Source organism: Thermochaetoides thermophila, assembly GCF_000221225.1.
Source record: "Thermochaetoides thermophila DSM 1495 unplaced genomic scaffold scf7180000011819, whole genome shotgun sequence".
In the NCBI taxonomy this organism is placed as follows: domain Eukaryota; kingdom Fungi; phylum Ascomycota; class Sordariomycetes; order Sordariales; family Chaetomiaceae; genus Thermochaetoides; species Thermochaetoides thermophila.
In genome coordinates this window covers 232,947-252,897 of record NW_006383035.1, presented here as the reverse complement: position 1 = coordinate 252,897, position 19,951 = coordinate 232,947, and the positions used below count along the sequence as shown (strand labels likewise).

The window sequence follows — 19,951 nt, the reverse complement described above, 5'->3', positions numbered from 1 at the left end:
CGTCATTCTGGCGCAGTCACCTGGACCAACTCAGCGCTGCGACAGGCTTCCGTCCACAAGGCACGGGCTCAAACGGCGCCGCTGGTTGTTTTGCGCTTGGTGATGTATCGTCTTCCAGGAAAAAACTCTGCCTGCTGGCAGCACCTGGTGACCTGAGCATCCAGAGATACCTTCGTGACCCCTCTTACACCTCTCTTGCGCTTATCAAGCTTATCCGCCGTTTTTGTAAGTGATTCCCCTCTTCCGCAGCACGCACTTTAGCCCTCTCGTCCGCGATAGACAGTACGTAAACGCTTTGGCAGAAGCTGATACAGGTCAAGCTTTACATATCCCAATCGCCTAGTTCCCCTAAATATCCTCTCGATGCTTAAGCAAGACAACCTCGACAACCCCACACGCTGAGGCCAGCTCGAGATGGCCTCCAACCCGTTCTCCCGAGCTTTTCCCCCAGCGCAGGGCCGGTCGTTCTTCGGTGAGAGCTCTCGTCGAGACGATGACGTTGAGTCCCGCGCTGCGCTCCTTGACGAAGAGAACCTTCGACATCAGTTCAACGATTACGACCTTGAACACGCAGAAGGCTTGGAAGTTGATGACAGCCGTCCAAGCTTAGGAGGGGCAGCTAGTCCGCCGCCTTCACGGCCCCGCCGCGGACCTACTCACCGTCCGACTCGGGCCAGCACCAGCAAGTCCACATGGGCTCCGCACGACGACGATGGCGATAACGATGTTCCTCCGTCGCTGCTGGTCGAAGCCCACGATGGGTCTTCTGGGCGCGGACCTGGCCAGCCGAGGAAGGTCAGCCGTGGTCATCAGGGAACAGCCATCCCTGGACCGTCCACCCCGCGCGCGCATTGGGATGCAGCCCACACTCCGCCAAGGCAACGCGCCAATAACCCACCCGCTTCGCATCATCATGGCGTCAGCCTACCGACTTCTCTGTTCTCCGGGTCTATATCTGGCAGTGCAAAGAAGAGGGCAGAATGGCGATGGGCTAATGTGACAAATCTCGACCTCTTCATCAAAGATGTTTATGATTACTACCTTGGGCACGGCATCTGGTGCATTCTAACCGACAGGTTCCTACACCTAGTGTAAGTCGTGTGGGCGTAGCCTTTCCCTGATTTCGTTGGTCTTGCTAACAACAAGTAGGAACGTTGCCTTTGTGGCCGTTCTGTTGACTTTTCTTACTCAATGCGTAGACTACAGCAAAGTCCGCGGAAGCCAAAAGCTATCCCAAATCCTCGTACCTCAGTGTACCCGCAACATGTCGGGTCTCTGGAATACGGGGTTGTTCATGTTTGCGTTTTACTTTATTTGGAAGCTGATTCAATATCTGTTGGATATGCGGCGGTTGTTGCATGTCCGCGACTTTTACATCTATCTCCTCAACATTCCGGATGACGATATGCAAACCATTACCTGGCAGGAGGTTGTTGCGCGCATCATGGCTCTTAGGGATCAGAATCCTAAGACGGCCACGAATTTGACTCCGGAGCAGCGGCAGTGGTTAGGAAGCCAGTCGAAGGAACGACTTGATGCTTCCGATATTGCCAATCGGTTGATGCGGCGTGAGAACTACATGATAGCTCTTTTCAACAAAGACATTCTGGACTTGACGATTCCGCTGCCGTTTCTCCGCAAGCGCCAACTCCTTTCAAGAACGCTAGAATGGATGATAACTTCGCCATCCTTGACTTTGTCTTCGATGAGAGGGGACAAGTGAATCCGGTATTCCTGAGATCTGAACGCCGACACGAGCTCAGCATGAAGCTTCGCCGGCGCTTTGCCTTCTCGGGAATCTTGATCCTTGTGTTGTCTCCTTTCATCGCGGGCTACCTCGTCGTGGTGTACTTCTTGATGTATTATCATGTAAGTCTGGCTGGGCTGGTTCTCCTCTAACTAGAATCAGCAAGCGCTAAACATGTCGATTTTTGCAGGAGGTTCAAAAAAACCCTTCCGTTCTATCGTCGCGGACATATACGCCACTAGCGGAATGGAAATTCCGAGAGTTCAATGAGCTGCCACACCTCTTCCGTGAGCGACTCAACATGTCGCATCCGTACGCCATTCACTACATCGACCAGTTTCCCAAGGCAAAGACCGAAATGGTTGCACGAACGGTGGCTTTCGTCTCCGGTGCCCTTGCCACGGTGCTGGCCATTTGTTCAGTCATCGACCCTGATCTCTTCCTTGGTTTCGAAATCACCCACGACCGCACCGTGCTCTTCTACACAGCTGTCTTTGGCAGTGTTTGGGCCTTTGCGAGGGGTATGATCTCGGAGGACCACTTGGTGTTCAACCCCGAATTGGCCATGCGGAATGTGATTCAATACACTCATTATAATCCGGACCACTGGGAGGGCAGGCTCCACAGCGCCGATATCAAGGCCGAGTTCTCAGAGTTGTACAAGATGAAGGTCATCATCTTCATCGAGGAGATTCTAAGCATCCTCACGACACCTTTCGTGCTATTGTCGAGTCTCCCCAAGTGCAGCGACCAGATCATCGACTTCTTCCGCGAGTTCACCATTCACGTTGACGGGCTTGGCTATGTTTGTTCGTTCGCCGAGTTTGACTTCAAGAACGGTTTCGGCAAAAAGAAGGCCAAGGAGGGCACAGGGGACGTTCGGGATGACTACTACTCGACCAAGCACGGGAAGATGGAAGCCTCGTACTACGGATTTCTGGGCAATTACGGAAATTTTGTCTTGGACCCTAAGAAGGGTACAGGTTCACACTTCCCACATGGCTCGAGGTTCTTCCATCCTCCGCCTGTCTGGCCGGGCATTAACGAGCCAGATCTTCAGACTTCTCGGATGGGCCGTAGTAGGATGCTGCCTCGCACGGGAACCGGGTTGCATCAACCCTCGCCAATGGCATCCATCCTGCTTGATCCACATCACCAGCCCCCAGCAGGCACGAATTTTGGCGCGCGCGCTCGTTCCCAGCAACCGCAACAGCAGCGTGGCGCCGGGCATCAGAGGGAGAGCAACATTATGGAGGAGCCCGATGAAGAGGACAACGACGAGGACAAGCGGCAGGACGACGAGGAAGCGTTTGAGGGCGGCGTCGCGCTGGACGAGTCGGCGTGGCAGACGTCGCCGGCGCGGACGCTCAACCGGGAGGATACGGCGATGTCAGCGCCGCATGCAGGCGTCGTGCATATGATATACCAGTTCAACCAGGCGCAGCTTAATCGTAGGCCGGGCGGAGTTCGGTGAGAGGGTCATGATTCGAAGAGATGGATGGTCGGCGTTCGGGGTCCTGGTATCAGGTGTCAGGTAGAGCATAGGCCATGGTATGGTGTATATGGTTCATGGTTTGGGAATGATCTTTTCTGGCTTCACGAGCAGGTAGTATGTGTGGATGTAGTGCTTCCCCATCATCTGAATACGATTACATGTTTTACTTCCCGACTGTCGATCTGAAACCTAGCTGCAGTCCCCAATGCATCTGAGGCGTGGGAGCCTGGTTCGCGGATGTCTAGCCCCGTGTCAAGGCAAAAAAAACAACCGATGATCGGAGAGCGGCTGCCAGTCACAGCGGGTTCGGCAGGTTCAAAAGACATCACGAAACATATAATTCGGTGGTGACCGCGGCGATACGTGCAGCCAAGCCTGATAAGATGCCGCAAAGAGTTGGCTGTTACGTACACAGTGGGCACACAAGGTGCATAGGACGTGACGGAGTCACGGACAGACCTCGGAGAAAGGGGCTTGGAAATTTGGTGCCTTTTCGGCGCCCGGCGGAGACACGCGGATCTGATAAGAGATGCGGCAAGGCACGAAGCCGGCAGGGATGGGTTTGCCGAGGGACCAAGAGTGCTTTTGGTGCCCAGCTCCAGTGCTCCAGCGCTTTCACTTGCAGTGGTTGCAGCAACCCCGAAGCCTGGGTCAGGCTTGGGCGTGCGGCGGGCATCGGTCATGTGGGGCAGAGAGCTTCCCGCGGGCCAGTCACAGGACATCTTGTGCGCGTGGTTTGCGGGGCACCCCCAAAATTCCCTTCCAAGGTTGCCGCCTTGCCACCCCTGGTGCGGGTTCGTGGATGCTAGTGGACGTAAGAGTTGTGGCCCTTCCTGGAGACAGTGTGGTGCTTGGTGCCTCTGCAGTGAGAGTGTTTCTGCGTGTTCAGGTGCGGGAGCCGTGGGAGGAGCTGTCAATTCCCTTTCCCCCCCTCCGCCTTCTTCGGCGTACATCCACATTTTGCTTACGTCCGCCGAGGTGCCCATTTTTTTTCTGGGAGTGGGAGTGCGGAAGTGCCAAAGCTTCTCGCTGCCCGCTGTCCGCTGCCCTGGCTTGTGAGAACGGGGACCGCCGACAACGGTCGCCTGCGCCCTGCGGAAAAAAAAAAATCACTGACCTGCTGGAGAGCAGCCATCCACCGTTTGCTCATACAGCGATTTCTAATTGTTCGACCTTTGTGTTGGACCCCAATTGGATTGCCATCTTTGGAGCCTTGACTGTCTGGCCGCAACTCCAGCAATCAATTCTCAGGTCCCCAAAAAATACCACCTCCCCCCTGCTATTCACTCTTCCTCCCAAAATTCCATAATACTAGTCAATAGCCACTTACTACAGAATCTTCGATCAACACCAACTCGAGGTCGTCGTCCACTGCCCCCTCCATTTTCCCAATTGCGAGCGAAGGCAGAGTGACGCAGTCCTCGTGACCAACTCGACCGAGGCTCGATCCAGCGTCGACTCATCAGCCCGGGCACCCGTTGCTCCCGGTTTGCGGTTTTGCGGTACAGCGAACCAGAAAAATCCGGAAGCAAGCTTCGCTTCTCGGTGCGTGCACGTATTGCGTCACCTGGTTGCTTCTGCAGTCGCCGCCGCCGCGCAGGAGCTCCCACCAGGGCCGACCACCCGCACGACCGCCGCCGCCGCCGCCTTCACGGCCCTGCCCTTACCTCGTCGTCGAGTGTCCGACGCTTTAACCTTCAACCTGGCTCTCAACGTCGGCGCCACGGGAGCCGTGGCTTCCACAATGGCTCAGCCTAATGCCGAGCCCGTGGAGGAATACGAGTATGTGCTGTGCTGTGTTATGTCGTTGCCCTGTGTCTGCGTTGCCATCCTTTTTCCGTGATGCAGTCACAGCGCGGGGCTCGACTCGCCCACTTGCGATCTTGATATTGGGGGTTCGATGTGCGGCTAACACCACACTACTTGTGCAGTTATGAGTCGCTCCCGCCTAACTTCTCTCTGGTGCAAAACATGGCTGCCGGCGCCTTCGCCGGCATTGCCGAGCACTGCGCAAGTAGGTCGCCCCCTCCATGGCTCCATGGTGATCGGCTCCCAGGCTGCAGCAAGCGCAAGGTGCTAACTTGGGATTCCAGTGTATCCTGTCGATGCAATCAAGACCCGCATGCAGGTAGCTACTGCTGTCTCCGCTCCCCGCGGCGTAATCCAGGCGACCTACCGGATGGCCACCACCGAGGGTATCCTCAGCTTATGGCGCGGCATGTCTAGTGTTATAGTCGGGGCTGGTGAGTCTGCGGTGACATATTGGACAATCTGGAACATGTCAGCTGACGATGGGCACCTCTAGGCCCTGCGCATGCTGTCTATTTCGCTACCTATGAGGCTGTCAAGCACCTCATGGGTGGTAACCAGGCTGGCGTTCACCACCCTCTGGCTGCTGCGACCAGTGGTGCTTGCGCCACAATCGCCAGCGACGCCCTGATGAACCCCTTCGATGGTGAGTCCTGAACGCAGCTCCAAGAGTCATCTTTGGTGTCCCTTGCTAACTATCACGGTTTGCAGTCATCAAGCAGAGAATGCAGATCGCCAACTCCTCCAAGATGTACCGCTCCATGCTCGACTGCGCCCGTTATGTATACAGAAAAGAGGGTCTGGCGGCCTTCTACGTATCCTACCCCACGACCCTGTCAATGACGGTCCCTTTCACTGCCCTCCAGTTCCTTGCCTACGAGTCCATCTCGACGCACCTGAACCCGACCAAGAAATATGACCCCCTCACCCACTGCCTGGCCGGCGCCGTAGCGGGTGGTTTCGCCGCCGCATTGACCACACCGATGGACGTGATCAAGACGATGCTCCAGACTCGCGGTACCGCCACCGACGCCGAGCTCCGGACCGTCAGCGGCTTCACGGCTGGCTGCCGGTTATTGTACAAGCGCGAGGGCTTCCGCGGCTTTTTTAAGGGTGTCAAGCCTCGCGTGCTGACTACCATGCCGAGCACGGCCATCTGCTGGTCGGCCTACGAGGCGTCAAAGTATGTGCTCTTTGCTTCCGTCTGGACACTTTGCTTGGGGCAATGTTGACTGACGTGTTCCAGGGCCTACTTTATTCATCAGAACTCCACATGATCGGTCGGAAGTGGATAATTGGGCTTAATTCGCAAACAATGGTAACCTCGCAGCACTCCGACCCCGCACCTTTCTTGTACCATGCGAACTAAACCTTAGGGGTTTGTACAGATAGGATCTGCAGTTCTATCTACACAGATACACTATAGAGGGGGCGTAGCAACCAAAAAAAAATCCTCGGTTCGTTTTACATGACATCTCAAAACGATAAGAGGACTTCTGGCAGAGATCGGAACCTGGGACACAGGAGCGTCGATGCGGCTCCTCGTCCTCTCCTCACGGCACCCGAACTGGTCAGACGACCTTATTGGTTGGCCAGCTGGAGGTTTGAAAATAACCAGCCAGCTTGGGCCATCACCAAAGGGGTATATCGTCAGCTTGGGTTGCCCGTGTGGGCTTTGGAAGAAAACAAACGGCATCGTGTACATAATCTTTCTTCCTTTTCGTCTCTTTTTTTTTTTTTCCGCTGGGTGTCATCATTATCATGGCCGCTCCTGGGTTTGGTGGTGGTTTGGTTTTGCTATCTTCGCGAGACTAGAGATCTGAAGAAGATGGGAAAAACCGGGTGCATGGATGGGAGACAGGGCGGATGTATATCTGGAATGGATGCGCATTGATGACTCCGGTGTATGATGATTCTTCTGCATCTCGTTCTCTTACGGTGACTTGTGTGTGTGATACGTGGATGGGATACATAGGGTGCCTGATCAGATGACTCCGTTTTGTGGTGATACCCCCCGGCCCCTTGTTTTTTTTTTTTGTTTTTTCCTCCCAATCTCTTTTCCTGATCTTACCTTCTCCATCTCGCATCGTAACTTTTCATAGATGGTTCGCGGGGAAGACAGACATGTGGAATTCGGAATGGCGCGGGGTAAAAGTCAGGTTCCGTAGTCCCGGGAATGGTGACAGCGTGTTCAGCCAGGGGATTCTCAATTGTCGATCACTGACCGATCCTGCTTGCCTCTTTTATGTCACACACCGTGTTCTACCGCGTATACGTATTGTACGCTCATTCTACCATCTATGGCTAAGTGTCTACCACCTTACGCCACATCTCCCGCGATCACATCGAACCGCCGCCCTGCCTGTCAAAGACGCACGCGTCTGTCCCTAGCGAGCAAGTCCACGGTCGGAGAATATCCTGCGGGAAGGGGGGCCACAGCGTAGTGATGCTCCGGGTTCGGAAGAATGAGAGGACACGCTGGCGGTTGTGGTCATCTTTCTCATTGCTGTATACCGCTCCCAAATGGCGTGGAGAAGGCCCAGACAGGTGAAGACTCAGAAGTAAACCACTTAAGTACACACATCAGCTTACCAAAGTGCTGCTGTCCCCATAAGCGCTGCTGGAATGACTTTTTTTTTTTAGCGTATACATGCTTGTTTTTGACGCTGTTTCACTACATAAAAAATCCAACGATCCTGCCCAAGCCGCAAACGCAGATGATAACTTGACCAATGTGTAATTGACCATGCTCGTGTGTACCTTCTTGATCATCATAAACCCTAGGGTAACCGTCCTGAACTACCTAAGAATGATCCCGGGCTTTCTTGAAAGACCCACAGCCCCCTTCCCCCTCCCGCCCTTCCTTATGAACACCAAACTCCCTTCCTGTGATGCAAGCAAATGAACCGAACACACAAGGAATAAACACGAAAGCGTTAGAAGACACAATCCCCTTAGCCACCGAACTGCGCGCCGAACGGCCCGCCAAACGGGAACCCCGAGCCAAACTTGAACTGGAAGCCACCGCCGCCGGGCCCGCCCTGGTGGAACATGAACGGATGGCCGTGACCGAAGGGATTGCCCTGGAACGGCGGCGGCTGCTCGTGGTTGTTGGGGTCGTCGCCGCGGTCGAAGCGCGCGCGCAGCTCCGGGTTGCTGAGTACTTCGTATGCTTCGTTGATGGCGGCCATCTTCTTCTCGGCCTGCTCTTTGGTGAGGCCCTGCTTCGCCGCCTTGTCAGGGTGGTACTGCTTCGAGAGCTTGCGGTATGCTGACTTGATCTGGCGCTCATCCGCGTCGTGTGGCACGCCGAGGACTTTGTAGTAGTCCTTAGATTTGCTGCGCTTGAGGGCGATCTGGGCTTTTTGCATGAGCGGGTTGATGATGTCTTCCTTGCCGGGCCGCGCTTCGGCTGCCTTGCGGAGAGTGTTGATTGCGGCTTCGTATTCTTCCTCTTCCTGGAGCTGCTTGGCGCGGTAGAGCAGGCCGTAAAAAGAGTTCTCGTCCAGCTTGAGGGATTCATCGCAGTAGTCCTTGGCCTTCTTGCTGTTGGACTGAGGAAGAGAGTTAGCATGTGGCTAATGGGACTGGAAGGCTGTCGGTGCTCACCTCGTAGTATGCCTGGCACGCCATCTCGACTAACCTCGAGAGCAAGGCATTGCCTGCCCTCTTGGGCAGATGGCCCTCGTCCCTTAGCGCCTGGACCTGCTTCTTGACCTCGCTGATCAAACCCTCATCATCGGCACTTGGTACTAGTTGCCGCACTGCCGTCATATATTGGTTCTTCTCCAAAGCCTTGCTAATCTTCTGGACCGCCTTCTCAACCGCCTTCTCGTCCCTCAGCAACCTCTTGCACACCTTCGAGTCCGGATCGGAGTGCAGGCACTTCCGGATCGACGACATACCATCCTGCAGATCGCCCATACCATAGAACTGGATAGCCGAGATCATGACATGCGGCGCCGTGTTCCCGGGGCTCATCTGAAGAACATGCTGCAAATCGCCAATGGCCCGATCCAGAGAACCTCCCTCGAGCGCACACTTGGCGCGCAGTTGCCGCAGAGACAGCGCACGGTTTGCGACCACGATGGCGTCGTCGGCATGCTTGATACAGTCCTCCCACTTCTCCGCCTTAGCCGCCTTCTCGGCCTGCTTCTGCGCGCTCTTGGCCCCATCCACCTTAGCGATCTCCTCCGTCTTCTTCGCCTTCTTGTAGTGCGCCTTTGCGGCGTCCCAGTCGCCCGTGCGAGCCTTTAGTTTGCCCAGCTGGACATGGGCGCCCTCGAACCCGGGCTTCAGCTTGAGCACCTTCTCGAAGTCATCAGCGGCTTGCGCGGTGCGCCCAAGCGAGAGATATGTCGTCGCGCGCTTGAAGAAGGTCAAGTAGTTCGTAGGGTCCTTTGCGACGGCAGCATCGTAGTAGACCAGAGCATCGTTGGTCTCGCCCTTAGAGAGGTGAGCCTGAGCCGACGCAAGGAGCCGAGACACGGGAGTGTCCGCGGGTATATCGGCTGGAGAGAGTCCGTTCACCAGCGATGGCGTCGACAGAATACCGGCCGCAAAGGCCAGCGCTGAGAGGGAGACCAGCATCGTGGTGGTTGTGGAGATGCTGGGCAAAGTCGGGGGGGTGCAGGGGGATGCAAACGGATGCAGTCAAGTCAAGTTGAGCGCTGTGACTAGTGGATGCGATTCTCAAGGAAACGCAGCGAAACTCGAAACTTGGTATGAACGTTGGTGCTCGGCCTGGTAGAGGCAACGAGGCGCTGAGCGAAAGGAGGTCCAACAAACAATTGGAAAGGGATCAAAGAGAACAGATTGTGATTCCAAGCTACCACAGAGCTAGATGTTGGACAAAAACCAGGATTTCTGCAAGTTACAGGACCATATCAGCCCTCAGGGGCATTTGTTTGCACGGCCACGGGTCGCTGCGGCGACTTTGACAACCTGGCCACTGCTTTTTCTGGCATCTTTTCAGCGCAGGCTGCCATGCAATTGGCAGGCCAAAAATTGGTGAACCGTGTGAGATACAGTGCGAACAGGGTCCAGATTTGTTTGTCTTGGCAACACAAGGGATAGGTGTAGGAGGGGGGCTGGCAGTGGTGGTCGGTGCACGCCTGCAGACCGTGCCCACTTGGAAAGAATGTGGGGCTTGCAGAACGGCAAAATTTTTGACCGCCCTCGAGTCGGGCCATGCTAGAACCGAAAAAATATCAACGTCTCGAAGTCCGAAAAGTTTCCAAGTCACAGACATCGAACGCGATCCTCCTGACTGGCGACATCAAGCGACCCACGACTTCCCCAATCAAACCGCCGATCCTTCCAAGCATCATCGGCGGATTCGATCGTCGCAATGGCGTCTAGAGGGGGTGCACGAGGCGGCCGCGGCGGCGGTTTCGGTCGCGGTGGTGGTAAGTCACAAGGAATCCGTCCGCAATTGCGGGCGAAACAAGACCATTGGCGACAGCAGGAATTCTGACATCCTGGAAAATAGGCCGCGGCGGCTTTCAGCAGCGCGATGCCGGCCCTCCGGCCACCGTCGTTGAGATGGGCACCTTCGTTCATGCCTGCGAGGGCGAGATGGTAGTTGCGTCGACCAACCCCAAGATTCCTCACTTCAACGCTCCGATCTACCTCGAGAACAAGGTGCGCATCGCCAATTTTACGACTTTTGACTTTCGTTCTTCGACTTTACTAACTTTACCCCACTACAGACTGCGATTGGCAAGGTCGATGAAGTACTCGGGCCTATTAATCAAGTCTACTTCACGATCAAGCCTTCCGAGGGTGTTCAGGCGACCTCTTTCAAGCCCGGCGACAAGTTCTACATTTCGACCGAGAAGCTGCTTCCCACGGAGAAGTTCCTTCCTAAGCCCAAGCCCCCGCCGAACGCGGCCAACAAGGTCAAGAAGCCCGGTCAGAAGGGTGGTGCTGCCGGTCGGGGCGGCCGCGGCGGTGCGCGCGGTGGTCGCGGTGGCGGCCGCGGCGGCGCTCGTGGTGGTGCCCGTGGCGGTGGTGCCGGTAGGGGTGGTCGCGGCGGCGGTGGTTTCTCGCGCGGTGGTTTCCGTGGTGGCCGGGGCAAATGAGTGCTTTGTGTGTCACTCGGGGATGGCGTTTGAGAGGAGTATGATACCATCATGCATGTATTGAAGGACGACTGGCATTGCTGTTGTCTGTCGAGGTTGACAGTGCGGCTTCTCTATAATCGTGGGAACGCTGTCTTTGTCATTCCAGCACTAACAACAGCACGGTCCTCTGCTCTTGTTAAGGTGGAAAGCCGGGCCTTTCTTCAACTATACCGTGGGAGGACCGACTGCATTTTCTATCTACCTTCGACAACAGCGAGGCCTGGCAGCGTTCAATGACTAGAAAGGTGGTGTCTTCGGAGCCGTAGGGCATGGTTCGGTTGTATGGGCGTTTTTCGGAATGGGATCATCTGGGTTTGTCTTTTAATTTCTGGGAGGTGCAACGCTTCTTCGGACCATTTCAGCTCTCATGTGTATGCTACGAAAAGGGCGCAATAGGTTGGGATTTGGGCGGTCTCTGGTTTCTTGCTGGGGGCTGTCCTTTTCACGCCAACTAACGGCCAGCCGCCAAATTAACGTCAGTCATCTTGATCTTGTGCGAGGCGTGCAGTGAGATGGGGACGAAAATAAAGATCACGGGGTAAAGGCATATTGGAAAATGTGCTACGAGCTTGTCTCATGTCATCGTAATATCAGGAGCAGCCCGATCCTAAGCAGACTACTGCTGGCTACATCATCTCAACAAGTCATAGGTCCTGTGTACATCTCTGCCTTACGAGGGCGCAACTTTGTACAGTCAAAAGGTTGAACTGCCCAAAGGCCTGATACGAACCCCGGGTTAGGCAGGCAGCCAAGTAACTCCCGACGACGATCAATCCATAAATCATACTGTCTCCTTCAGAAACCCAGGAGTCCTGTCCTTATATGGCCTAGCCCGGTCGGTACGTAGAACTCCAGGCAGGCAAGCATGTGGTATCTATCTGTATTCCCATATCCGTTTGTCGTGGTCAAAGCGACAACCCTTGGCCACTCTCTGTGGTTCGTAGAAACACCTCGCCTACTCTTCTCCCCTATTGCCTGAGATAACCCAAAACCTTTTACTTCGGATACTCCCCCGGTATATGCAAAGGGATGCTGTTCGTTCTGTTAAGAGGACCACTCTGGACTGGGGGAGATGACCCAATAGCAGGCACCACATTGTTGGGGTCATCCGCAACAGCGACTATCCCAGCCCGTTGCTGAACCTGTCCGCCTGAATCATACGCAGCAGCCCGAGAACTGCTGGGGTCTTGACCGAGAATCCCTCCTCCACTACTACTACTACCACCACCACCACCACCACCACCACCACCACCGTTTGTCATCTGAGAAAGGTTGCTAGTACCCGTATTGTGGGCTTTAACCTGCAGATGTGAAATAGGAGGGCTGTAAACATCGCCAATGCTGCCGCCGCCATGCGGTGGCGAAGACGTCAGCTGTTGGTGATAAACATTCCCATGCGGCATGGGACTTGGGGTCATGGGCACCGCCGCAGGAACGGCTCTCGCCCAAGGAGATGATACATCATGGCCATCCGTGACGACCTGCGCGGGCACATAACCGCCATCGCGCTGTTGTTGCTGTCCATGAAGATGCTGAGTTTGCTGCACGTCCCCAAGCCGTTCATTGGCCGTAGCATACTCATGCCCGCCAAAGACCTCGTCATATCCCGAATGCGCGCTCAACGGCGACGAGATAGGCGGCGCCTGCATCGCCCGCTGCAGATTGATTTGAATATCCGACGGGAACCGTCCGGCAGCAGCCGGCCGCTGCTGTCTCGGCTGTTGCTGTTGTGACTGTTGACCCTGCTGCTGTCCGATAACTGCGCCACTGCTAAACGGTGGTTCCTGGTCATCATCATCGTCGTCGTCCACGACACCTCCATCGCTACTGGTGGCCGAGCGCTGCGACGAGCGACTAACACTTCGCGACGACGTGCCGCCGCCATTGCGCATCAGGTTGTTGCGCTCCTCAGGGGTGCGTTCAGTGAGAGCTTTGATGTCCTCGTACCAAGCCATCATGGTGTCGTGGCTCTCGGCACGGAAAACCCAGGTGTGACCACGGTGCATGTGGCCGGTCTGCCGGCCCTTGAGGATGAACTTGTTGGAACTGCTTCCTTCCTCGGAGTGCGAGCCGAGCTTCTGCTCGGGCAGATAGAGTGACATAACCGGCGCTTGAGTCTTATCGGCGGATTTAAACTCATGGAGATGAGTTGGAGAGAGGACATACCTAGTAAAGCGTTAGTTTGGTGTCAAATGAGCGAGATGGGCCCAGTCAAGATACTCACCACCCCGGTGTGTAGCTCTTCAAGTACTTGCTCTTGCGCTCCAAGAGCCCCGCGCGGATTTCCTGGCAGGCATAATGATCGCGGCCGGGGTAATGGATGAACTCAGCGGAGCGCATAGGAACCTCCGGGTCAACGAACCGGTCATCCCGCCGAATAAGGTCGTTCCATTCCTTATCCTTAGGCATGGAAATTGGGCCCATTCGGAGCTCTTCGACCGCATTGTAGGCGTTATCCGCCTCACGCTTGAGAATACCCGCATACGCATTGTACGCTTTTTGAATCTCGCCCACAACGATGGACTCAAGCTCCCTTCCGGAATTTTCTAGGTTCAGGTAGGCCTAGAAGAAAAAAAAAAGGATGTCAGCAGGAAGCTAAAGAGCAACCAGATACCCTGGACTAACTTGATGGAGGTAATTTTCCTCATCGATTTGCCGCTCGAGCTGCCGATCAACCGCCAACCTCAAAAGATACGGATCTTGCTTGCCTGTGGTCAATGACGGGTCAAGCTCGGCCTGACCAAGGACCTCTTGAAGCTGATTGACGGCCTTCCTGGTGCTATCCATCTCCTTCTCGACCGAATTCTTAAAGTCGCCAGCCAGCCCCTTAATCTCCTTGATCTTCGCGTGGAGATCGTTGCGTAAGCCGATGAGGGCCAGGATCACGTCCTCCTCGATCTCCTTTGCCTTAGTCGCTTCGGTGACGGCCTGCTTGCTGAAGTTGCGCAGGATTTGCAGAGCGTCATCGATGCCACCTTCGCTAAGGAACCCCGGCGGAGTACCGATGTTGTTCAACACGGTTGACAGCTTTGACAGGGATTTTGCCCGCTGCTCGTAATGCGACTGAACCTCTCGGAAGTATGCGATCAGATCCTTGAGGATCTTGCGCCAAGCTATTCCATACCAGGTCAGCAAATGTCGGTCGTCGTCAGCGAGAGCGCTCGGGAGAAACAGGAACCGATCCTAAGTCCTACTCACCCTGGAATCGATTCGCAAGTACCTCAGTAGGGTTCCCGTTCGTCGGCACCGGGCAATAGAAAGCACTATGCATCAGCTCCTCATCATGGTCGGCGGCCGGCTGTAGGGCCAGGCTCCTAACGCTCCCAGCCTTCATGCTCCGGCGACTGCCGCTGCGCCTGAGGCTCACGCTCCTCCGCAGTGACGCCCTCTTCTTGAGCGTATTGCTGCGCGAAAGAGCAGTCGCCGCCGAGGCGACATCACCTCCTCCGATGCTACCCCCAGTTGTCGCGCTTGCGCTTGAGGCAATGCCGCCGCCGGTACCCGAGGGGCCGACATACGAAGCTGGTCGCGATTGCGACATAGTGTTGTTGTTGGTGTTGTTATTGTTCAGGTTGTTGTTTGCGACGGCTCCGCTGCTGCCGCCGCTAGCGCCAATGCCGCTACCAGAGACCGCGGGACCGTCAAGAATGATAGAGCTGCCGCGCTGGCTGATGTCCCACTCTTCGGTGAATCGCGTGGGCCGGGTAGCGACGGGAGCAATAATGTGGTTTGTGTAGTGTTGCGAATTGGCGGCCGCGTTGGGCGGCGCGTCGGGATCGACGGGCGCTGTGCGAAACTCCTGTTGTTGTTGTTGTGGTTGTGGTTGTGGTTGTTGCGACTGCGGCTGTGGCTGCGGTCGCTGTTGTTGTTGTTGATGTTGTTGCTGGGGAAAGTAGCTCGGCGAGCTGTATGCGACGGGATGATGTTGTTGTTGCTGTTGTGGTTGTTGTTGTGGTTGTTGTTGTGGTTGCTGGGGTGGTTGCGGGGACGGGGTGGCCGCGATGGAAGCTCTAGCGGTCGACATGGCAAGGGGAGACGGGGCGACGCTGCGATCGCATGAGAGAAAGGAGCTGCTGGATGTGCACACAAGCAATGCGAGGGGCGAAGTGCATAATTCCGTCTCTTGTGGTCGTGGTACTGGTGCCGGTGTTGGTATTCACCAACGGCATTGAGGGGTCGCCCAAGGATACAGGACTAGAGCAGGACACAGCAAGGTCACGCCGTGGGAGAGGGACGAAGACACTGGGAGCATGTGTTGGATATCTGGGATATTGGTATGTATTTGGTGGTTGAAGGATTTTGGCTGTGGATGATCAGGCGGCTCGACTGTGCCCCGAAAGAAATGCCGCCGGTGTGGCAGCTCCACGGGAACGAACCGGGCGTCGGGAGCAGCGCGGTCTCCTGAGTGCAGTGAGCTGCAAGTGGTGTCGAGTTAAGGTCGCCGTCGAGAATCGGGGATGGAGCCCCTGGACTAAGTTGACCCTCACCAGATAGCGGACCAGAGCGTCTCGGCCGAGTTGCTACGGTGCTTGCAGCCAGTGCACGCATCAGGCGGATTTGGCGTACTGGCGGGTCATCGGCTGGCCTAGCCGGAAACGGGGCAGTGGACCTGAGTCTTGGCCTTTTCCAAGCCGGTGGATGGGTGCTGTTGCTTCTGGGCTCAAGCAACTTCAACAGGAAGGGAAAGGGGCCAGGCGGTGTAAGTAGTGATGTTTACGGCCATAGCCCCAGGAGGTTTTAACGCGAGACAATACTAATCACATTGCTCGAAGTCCAAATCCTGATTTATTTCATCAATGGCCAAGGAAAAGATGAGCTGAAGGACGGGCTAAGTGACCCCAAGCCAAGACGGTGGTGACCTGGACTGTCCTTGTTTCCAAACTCCTCCTGTGCTAGCCCGCGTGCCACCGATGACGTATTACGGCGTTGAACCGTTACAAACTTGGAGCTTCTCGTCTCTGCACCCTCTGTCCCTCTTGTCCCCTCTCCTGCGTGCGTGCGTGCTGCATGCAGCTGAAGGTTGCCAACCCAAGTCTCTTTCCGTGTGGGACATGTGATTTGGCAGCACGTTGCATTCTTTGCGTGGCAGTCGCTGCTCCGGCTCTATTCGCTGTGTTCTCCTTCAGTCTACTGTACAGAGGAACTGTCTAATCACTCTGCTGAATCTCTTCACTGCCCCGTGGTTCCGTAAGAAAAAAGGGATCACCAAAGTTGGGTGTGCCACATGGAGGTCGAATCCTTTTAACATATGGTTTTCAACTGGGTTTGGGTAGTCCGCAAATCCTGAAACCATTTGCTCAATGCCCCTCGCAACATGCTTCTTGCATGTACTGTGTACACAGAACAGCATCATGCATGACGATGCAGAAGCCGAGCGTTGGTTGAACCACACGAGAAAACTCCCAAGTTGTAAGTGTAATTAACTCTCCCGAAATATTGGAACAGACAAGGAGTCTTTCGGTCTTTAAAACCACCACATCCCAAAAGACAAGCACTTCGAAGTTTAACCACATGCTTTCAATCTCCCTCACTGCCGGAAAGCAGCGAGTGTAGGTATTGTTGGGCCCCCCTCCCCAGGCGCCATAGCCTGTTCCCTTTTCTTTCCTTGTGTCTGTTGTGGGTGGGGCTTCAGATGTTGGAGAAAGCCGATGACATTGCTAACCGCGTTGTTCTCATGAACGTTATCACCCCATCTTCTACCGTTCTCTTTGTCTGGACAAAAACCGTCTAAATCCATAACAACCGCCTGTATTTCTTCCATTTCCTCGATTATCGCCGTTTCTGGTCTCACCAATTCCACAATAGTGTGGTTGTCCTTGTCACACTCCATGCGATCAGGATCAGGATTACTGGACCCGGCTGAACAAGTTTGGTCACTGCTGTAGAACTCTTTCCTCCATCACTGGCAGCAAGAATATTAGCATCTGCATTCTAAATAGTAGTAACCGAACGCAGGAAAACTAAGCATATCCCTGGGACACAGTTATGGAAAAAGGCCGGCGGTTCGCAGCCGAGGCCCCTCTACCGTCGCCGTTGTAGTTGATGCCTTTGAAGAAGACAACGTAGTTGGGCTTAACAGGTCTGATAACCTAGGCGTTTCCAATGATTATACCATTCTTCAGCCGCTACGGCGCGCCATAATAGGCGGCGATCAGCTTACCAAATACCAAATCCCTAACTTCGATGTCTCTGATGCAATACCGAAATTATTCCATGACCTTGTGCTATCGCCATTCGGTCGGTTATTTGAAATAATTGACGTCATCCCCAGTTCCTCTGGGCTTTGGTCAAGAGTTGACAATTAAGGAGTCAGGAAGTCTTCCCTGTCATTATCGTAACACCACCATTAGTGCTATGGAAGCCATTCGTGATTGTTTGGCCCCCAGTGGAGCTGACCAAATGATATCGGGTCCGGGTGACGGAGACTGAGTTGGACCACAGTCAACAGAACATCTCATCAGTGGACAAGCCAGCTGAAACCAAGTCCGGTTTGTCTTGGTCACTAATCCATGCCTGGGTGGTAGCTATAATTGACAGCAAACAAATAGAACATCTTGTCCGTTATCATCCTGTGTGGGGAGCAAAAGCACAGTGGCTGAACTAGCCTACAATGGCACCTCAAACCAAAACAATTATCACCATGGCTCTTGAAAAAAAATGCGCCAGAGATATGCAAAGGAAGCAAAATGCATGGGGAGGCACCAAGAGATGATAGGGAGAAGGACCGGTCGACATAGAAACGACATACAACCTATATCACCAGATCGGCGGCTACCTACTAAGCATTTGGAACAGGTAATGCGCACGCCTGAGCACATAACGATGAAGGCTAATACACAATGCGTATCTCCGATTGGGTGAATACAAGCCATTGATAGGGCACAGTATTATGCTCTGGTAAGCTCTTCTGCTAGACAGCATTAATAACCAAGGAAGTGAATTGACAGTCCAAACATCAACCATTTATCAACATAAAGCAGCATCTGCCAATACCAATAGCTCGGTTTCGCCACATTTATCAGTTTTGACCCGTCAGCCGCCAATATATTGTACAATGAGCTTAACATCAAGTATGGTCAGATATAGGTTAATAGCCTGGCCATACGGTCATGGCCAACAGCATCCTTTAATGGAAATGCTGCCTCGGGACGTTGCCTGCGTGAACGCAGATAGTGTCAAGCACGGTTATTAGAAAGTCTCAGTCGCCTCGACTTTTGTCAGGATAAGAAAACATAGCTGGGCTCTGGATTCGGTGGAAGTGTGGCGAGTATCGCAGTCTGAAGATGCAAAATGCGACTTTTCCAAGACAAACCCCTAGGCTTTTGAAGTGCAAGGCTATTGACCTCACCACTGTTAGGAGATGTTGACAAGCTGGCTTACCTATGAAGAGACCAACTGTGTTCAGTGATACACAGTAAAATCAATTTATGTATCGGTACCCATTGGATGGACAGGCAGAGCGGGCTGAACTAGGGCAGGTTGAACGGGACTGGTGTTATCTTAGCACCATGCAACAACAAGGGGCTCTCCTGTAGTCAAGGATGGTCCGAAGGTCGGATGCACGTTGCCTTCTCAAGGAGCCCTATCTTTTGCGATAACTGCCACAATAGGAAAGGAGCGTGGGTGTCACTAAAGATGAGGCTGCGAGGATCTATGCTGCCAGCAACACATTTCCAGTGTCTTCGCAGCAGTATGTGTTGCAGCATATCTTGGATCGATCCGGAGGTCTCAATTTTCGGTGAGATATTTCTCTCGGGTTTGAGGCGCCGACAGGTCGGAAACTGTTTCCAACTCTCGGTGACCAAGGCCCCCACAGTTCCACAACCGGAACGGAGCGTGGATCGGAGATCGAAAGACTATGGGGCTCCGTTTCGGATCTCAAAATGGGTCCTGTTTGGTGTGCGGGGGGCCACTGGACCTCTCACATGCACTAAAAAATTTGGGGCGGGCGATTGATCCAAGCATCAATTCATCGATCCATCGACCCGCGTGCCAAGAAAAAAGAGAACTTAGTGGTCCGCACAACGCAACCTGGGGCAAACTGTCAGAACTTCTGCAAGAATTGCTTGTCGGTCGGTGTGCTGCGCCGGTCTGCTGTCAATTTTTCATCTTTTTTTTTTCTTCAAAAGAAGCGCCGCCTCCTATTCTTTCGAACATTCACCGAACCCACAAAACCATTTATACCTCTCGGTCAATTGGTGCGAACGAGGCCATCCTTGGTACTCGATAATATTTATCTCGATTCTATCATATATAGAAATCGTTTTTGACATCGGCTTCTCGCAGACAAACGACAAGTCTTCGAGCATGTCTTCCTCTCCTGAGTACCGTGCTGGCAAGCGCCCAAGTAAGTCCAATTGCACTTGGTTGATCTGTTTTCTGGGTCTGTTTAAAAAGTCGAAAGGCACGAGGCTATGAAGCGAAGCGTTGGGTTGCTTGTTGGCCTTGGTTATCTAGGAACCTGGCATTTCATCTCATCCTTTCACTGTTCGGTGAAATGCCTCTGAGCACGCCACCACCACGACGGTGGGATGTGAGTGGAAAGGCTGCTGAGGGGAAACTTTTTCAGGCATGCAAACGCGCGGGCCCCGCATTGGGCAAAAGTCGAGTCTGTGTCCAGCAACATTCTTGCTGGACATTTTGTCTTCCAATCATCACCATCTCTTAACGTGTTTCCCATGTTTTTTTTTGCCAATCGCTCCCTCCTACGAGGAGACGCATAAAAACTCTCATCTATCGGACCTATACTCGTTGCTTCGATAACGTTCTCTGACC

At 54.2% G+C, this 19,951-nt stretch overlaps 4 protein-coding genes across 4 annotated transcripts; 2 read left to right on the top strand and 2 right to left on the bottom strand.

Annotated features, from left to right (window-relative positions):
* Nucleotides 1–414: 414 nt before the first annotated feature.
* On the top strand, nucleotides 415–6,328 carry CTHT_0048320 (putative mitochondrial carrier protein; the record flags this gene model as incomplete). Its single annotated transcript, XM_006695132.1, has 10 exons — nucleotides 415–1,091; nucleotides 1,150–1,568; nucleotides 1,643–1,869; nucleotides 1,938–3,217; nucleotides 4,578–5,024; nucleotides 5,174–5,256; nucleotides 5,336–5,485; nucleotides 5,548–5,697; nucleotides 5,763–6,234; nucleotides 6,298–6,328. 10 exons carry the CDS (start codon nucleotides 415–417, stop codon nucleotides 6,326–6,328), a joined length of 3,936 nt encoding a protein of 1,311 aa, XP_006695195.1.
* Nucleotides 6,329–8,005: 1,677 nt separating this feature from the next.
* Nucleotides 8,006–9,641, bottom strand: CTHT_0048310 (uncharacterized protein; the record flags this gene model as incomplete). Its single annotated transcript, XM_006695131.1, has 2 exons — nucleotides 8,006–8,605; nucleotides 8,661–9,641. 2 exons carry the CDS (start codon nucleotides 9,639–9,641, stop codon nucleotides 8,006–8,008), a joined length of 1,581 nt encoding a protein of 526 aa, XP_006695194.1.
* A 760-nt stretch (nucleotides 9,642–10,401) lies between these two features.
* CTHT_0048300 (H/ACA ribonucleoprotein complex subunit 1-like protein) lies at nucleotides 10,402–11,134 on the top strand (the record flags this gene model as incomplete). Its single annotated transcript, XM_006695130.1, has 3 exons — nucleotides 10,402–10,459; nucleotides 10,543–10,694; nucleotides 10,763–11,134. The coding sequence occupies 3 exons, from the start codon at nucleotides 10,402–10,404 to the stop codon at nucleotides 11,132–11,134; spliced, it is 582 nt and encodes a 193-aa protein (XP_006695193.1).
* Nucleotides 11,135–12,171: 1,037 nt separating this feature from the next.
* On the bottom strand, nucleotides 12,172–15,200 carry CTHT_0048290 (putative phosphatidylinositol 4,5-bisphosphate protein; the record flags this gene model as incomplete). The annotated part of the gene is made up of 4 exons (XM_006695129.1): nucleotides 12,172–13,342; nucleotides 13,401–13,738; nucleotides 13,802–14,289; nucleotides 14,375–15,200. 4 exons carry the CDS (start codon nucleotides 15,198–15,200, stop codon nucleotides 12,172–12,174), a joined length of 2,823 nt encoding a protein of 940 aa, XP_006695192.1.
* Nucleotides 15,201–19,951: the final 4,751 nt, after the last annotated feature.